Raw genomic sequence first — 4,350 nt, 5'->3', positions numbered from 1 at the left:
CACAGTGTGATGGTGTGAGGGTGTGATGACCATTTGCATACAAGCACTTTATTATATAGGATGTGGGCAGAGGTAGGCTGAGGTGCTCAGCAGACAGTGAGGGTTGAACACACAGGGACAGGGAGGGATGGAGCTCAGGTTCTGCAGTCAACACTGGGGCCTCCAGGTCCAGGGTGGAAGGAACCAGCAGGGAGGAGCTGCTGTGGGGTCAGGAGCCAGGACCCAGCCAGAGCTCGAAGAGGCTCTCCTTGTGGAGTCAGAGCCCAGCAGGAAACCTCTTCAGGCTGTGAGGAGACCCTGCAGTGTAAGCGGCCGCCAGAGCCACACCCAGGCTCCCCTTTACCTGTCCCCTGGCTCCTCCCCTGCACCTTCTGTTCTAGGGAAACCGAATGTGTCCCTAAGAGAGGATTAGAGAGCGTTACCTGTGGGCTGAAGTCCAGAGTGTCCTGGGAAGAGAAGAAAGATGCCACTTAAAGATATGAAGGTAAGTGTGTCCCCAAACACAGGGTCCCCGCCCAGGCCACCTGAGCTCCAGCAGTACCCCCACCCGCTGACACCAGAGCAGGACAAGAGCAGAGGCTGTGAGCAGTGACCCCGAAGTCATTACAGTTCAGTGTCAAGTTAGTGACTTCAGGGCCTGCTCCTCCCTGTACCCCAGGATCTGCACCCAAATCCCTGTGCGTGTTAACCCCTCTCTACCCCCACAGCCATGACTCCTCATGTCTCCACCCTGAGGACCGGGAGCTGGTTATTTCTGCATTTCCAGGGAACGTGAGACCCACAGGGAAATAGAGGCTTCTATGGCGTTGCCATACCCAGAGCTCACCCAGCAAAGCCCCAGGTCCCCCAACCGTCTCGGGGCCTTGGCTGCCAGCAGGCCCCTCACCTTTCTGAGCCCTGAAGTAGATGAGCAGCCCCGCCCCGAGGAAGAGCAGCCCCAGCATGAAGCCCCCGGCTCCACTCAGCATCTTGCTCTGGGCGGATCCAGACTGGGCCCCTGAGAGAAGAAGCTGGTTTCAATGGGTTTTAGCCCAAAGCAACTTCTCTAATGGAGACCCTGGGATTGAGAGCTAGGGGTGGGGGGGAGAAAGCAGGGAGGGAGCTGCCCTAGAAGAAGCAGAGAAAGCAGAAATTTCTGGGAACATGACCGACGTCACACTGAGCAGGTACAAGGCCCAGGCACTGGCCTCAGGTCCCCTCACTCCCAACCCAAGGCCACTGCTTTGGCCTCTGAGGCGGCTTTGCCCTGGGGCTGGTGACCTCCAGGACTTGGCGCGGGTGACAGAGCTACAGAGGGCAGAGCAGACGGGCCTCTCCCGCGGCACGAAGGTGCCCACACTGTGGAGGATGCTCCTCTTCCCAGATCACAGTGGGCAGCTCAGCGCAGGCAGAAGCACCCGCCCAGCCCACAGGGGATGGTGCCCAGGGCCAAGGGCACTATGACAGGGAGAGTGTGGGAATTCAGAGCAGGGCAGGCATGGCGGCCTCCCAGGGCTATGGGTGTCCACAGAAGTGATCACAGGGCTACCCTGTGGCTTGTGCTGAACAAGAGACACAAGCAAAGGAAAACGGAGTGTGGGGAGAGGGGACCGTGACCCTCAGGGACAAGAAAAGGCCCCTGTGGGGAGAGGCATGTGAGGTCAGAGGGCGTCTCACTCCATTCCACGGTGACAGGGCTGGGGCTGCTGGGGTGCTGCACTTGGCAGGTGTAGACCTCCCCGCTCCGGGGAACTGTCTCCAGCATCACCAGGATCTGGAAGGTCCAGTCCCCGTTCCGGATCAGGCCCGTGGACACCACCCCGGCCTCCTGTTCCTGGCCGTTGCGCAGCCAGCGGACCTCAATGTGTCCTGGAGAGAAGCCGTTGACGGAGCAGACCAGGAGGTTGTGGTGCTGCAGGCGCTGGGTCTTTGCAGGATACCCGGTCACTGTGGGCTCCGCTGGGACAGAGAAGGCGGAGGGAGACGTGAGCAAGACAGGCAGGCCCCTTGGTTGCCCCACTTCGGCCTCGTCTCCTGTCCCAGGCTCCAGGCCCGGGCAGCTCCACTCAACTGCCCTGTGGCCCCGCAGGAGGTAGTGCCATGGGCCTTGAATCTCCGTCTATATGACGGGCCACTGGATACGAGAAATGTTGAGGAAATTTGTGTGGGTTTTTTTTATTCCATAATTTGAAACAGTTACTCATTGTTGAATGAAGTGTTTACAAATCTTTGCGAGGCACAGAGTGTGTGAGTTCCAGTGTGATTTCTGGGGCAGGGCTGCCTGGTCACATCCAGGCTGTGCCTCTTACTGGCTGATCCTGGGGGATCCTCTCTGCTCAGCTCCTCACCTGCAAAGGGGGTGATAATGCTAACTCACCGCTTAAGGACATATGAGGACCAATGGGCCTGAAACATGTACAACAGCGGCTGGAACGTAGCCGTCACTGTATGTCAGCTGTTTATCACATATGGAGAGAGAACATAAGGAGAGCAGAGGGAGAAACTGGGGAAGAGCTTGGGGAGATGGGGACTCAGGGTGTGTAGTCCTGGGATTGTGATCACACCTGAGAACACAGAGATGGTTCCCCCGGAAGCAGGAAAGACGGGACATTCCCTAGCTCTGGGGCTGAGTCCTGAGGGAGAGGGAGGAGCAGGGCAGCACTCATAACACTCATAGTGACACTCACTGAGCAACCCGCTCCTTCTCAAAAGAAGCTGACCTGTTATTGGGATTCCTGTCATTTTATAATTGTCTGTCTTTTCCAGCTGACATTTGAGCTCAGGGCAGGGCTAGGACTGATTAATACGTGTGCTCCCTGCTGAGACCAGGCTCAATAAATATAGATTTGGAGGAGGAGAAGGAGAATAAACTTGGGGGAAACATTTTTACTGTATCCCAAAAGGGTATATTTAAGATTGATGGTAAGTCATTGCTAGCAACTTTGGAGTGCATTTCATTATCTTAAAGATGTTTAAATTGTTAACATGGAAAGAAATAAAACAGAATGAAATCACAAGCCAGGAGCAGGAGAAAATGCTGAATCCATGTTAGCAAAGTGTCCATCTTGCTGCCTAGAGAACCCGGAAATTCACTGAGAAAAAGGCCAGGACCCCAGGGAAGACGGACAATAGGCCATTCCTAGAGCAGGAACAGCCATTAGCCAACACATATGTGAAAACTGTTCAAGATCCTTAGAAATCAAAGGTGGTTAAATTAAATATAAAAAAACAAATTTTCTAATGAGTATTTGGCAATATTGAAAAAATATTTAACAAAATAGAATGTGAGGTAAATTGTCTCAACTCTTAACAGTTAACATCTGATTACTTAAATGCTGTCAGCCTGTGTAGATGTGACATCAGTGTGTTAAGTAACACAATTACAATGAGACCCTGGCTCCCCATCACCCCCTCTGTAAACACAGGGCACTGAGGGGGGGACAAGACACTGAGACCTGACAGGAGCTCAGAGAGGCCAGAGGTGCCTCGGAGGCCCCGCCCCTCACACCCAGCCTGACCCTCCACACAGGGACAGGCCTGTGCACCCAGCACCCCATTCCAGGGCTCAGGGTCAGGGGGGGTTTGGCCAAGACAGACCGACTCCCTCCTCCCACCTCCCACCTCTCTCCCTCCTCGCTGCTCCCCAAACCCTCCCCCCACTGGACAGGACTGGGCACCCCCGGAAATGCCCTACACAGGACAGGACCTCAGGGTCCCCACTGCTGCCCTCAGGCCCCTCAGGGTGCTCCTCACAGCCCTGTGTGCGCACCCCCGGCCCCGCTCCCACTCCCACCCTCTCCCCTACCCCCTCGCTCACTTTGCCATTGCATCAGGTATTTGTCAGACACCTCGTAGTTGTACATGCAGAGCTTGTCCACCTGGGCCCGTGCATCCTCCAGGATGTCCTCCTGGCTGTTCCAGTACTCAGCGTCGGGCCGCCCCAGCTCAGTCAGCGCTCGGTACTCCCCCACGTCGCTGTCGAAGCGCACGCCCTCCTGCCCATTGTAGATGTATCTGTCCAGGAACCGCACCCGCTCCGTCCCGTTGGAGAAATGACACTCGGACTTGGCCTGCCCCAGGAAATGCGCTGCGGGGACAGGAAGGACCCATCACCCTGGTGAGAGAGGATGGCCATGCTGCCCAGTGCGGGGAGCCAGGCGGTGGGGACACAGGACCCGGCACCACCACTGCCAGCGCCGGGGCCCCTCCTCTAGGGCTGGGAGGCCACAGGGCAGGGAGACCCCTGGGACCCTCAGCCACTGAGCACCCACTGGGCTGCCCCGCGGGCTCCGGGCTCCAGGCTGGGAAGGACTTGTGCCATCACCGCCTCCTCCTAGACGCCCCCCCTCCTCACCCCCAGCCTCTCCCTCA

General features: G+C 56.9%; 1 protein-coding gene across 1 annotated transcript in view; it reads right to left on the bottom strand.

Annotated features, from left to right (window-relative positions):
• Positions 1–294: 294 nt before the first annotated feature.
• LOC102762934 (DLA class II histocompatibility antigen, DR-1 beta chain) overlaps positions 295–4,350 on the bottom strand; it is a gene marked incomplete at its 5' end in the record, with an annotated part of 8,714 nt that continues 4,658 nt past the window's right edge. The window contains 4 exons of the mRNA XM_006769164.2: positions 295–446; positions 887–997; positions 1,657–1,938; positions 3,797–4,066. Of these exons, the coding sequence (XP_006769227.1) occupies positions 409–446; positions 887–997; positions 1,657–1,938; positions 3,797–4,066 (701 nt within the window). The remainder of the gene's footprint in view (positions 447–886; positions 998–1,656; positions 1,939–3,796; positions 4,067–4,350) is intronic.

The sequence above is a fragment of the Myotis davidii genome, unplaced genomic scaffold (genome assembly GCF_000327345.1).
Source record: "Myotis davidii unplaced genomic scaffold, ASM32734v1 scaffold4, whole genome shotgun sequence".
In the NCBI taxonomy this organism is placed as follows: Eukaryota; Metazoa; Chordata; class Mammalia; order Chiroptera; family Vespertilionidae; genus Myotis; species Myotis davidii.
This window is presented reverse-complemented; position numbering and strand designations above follow the sequence as displayed.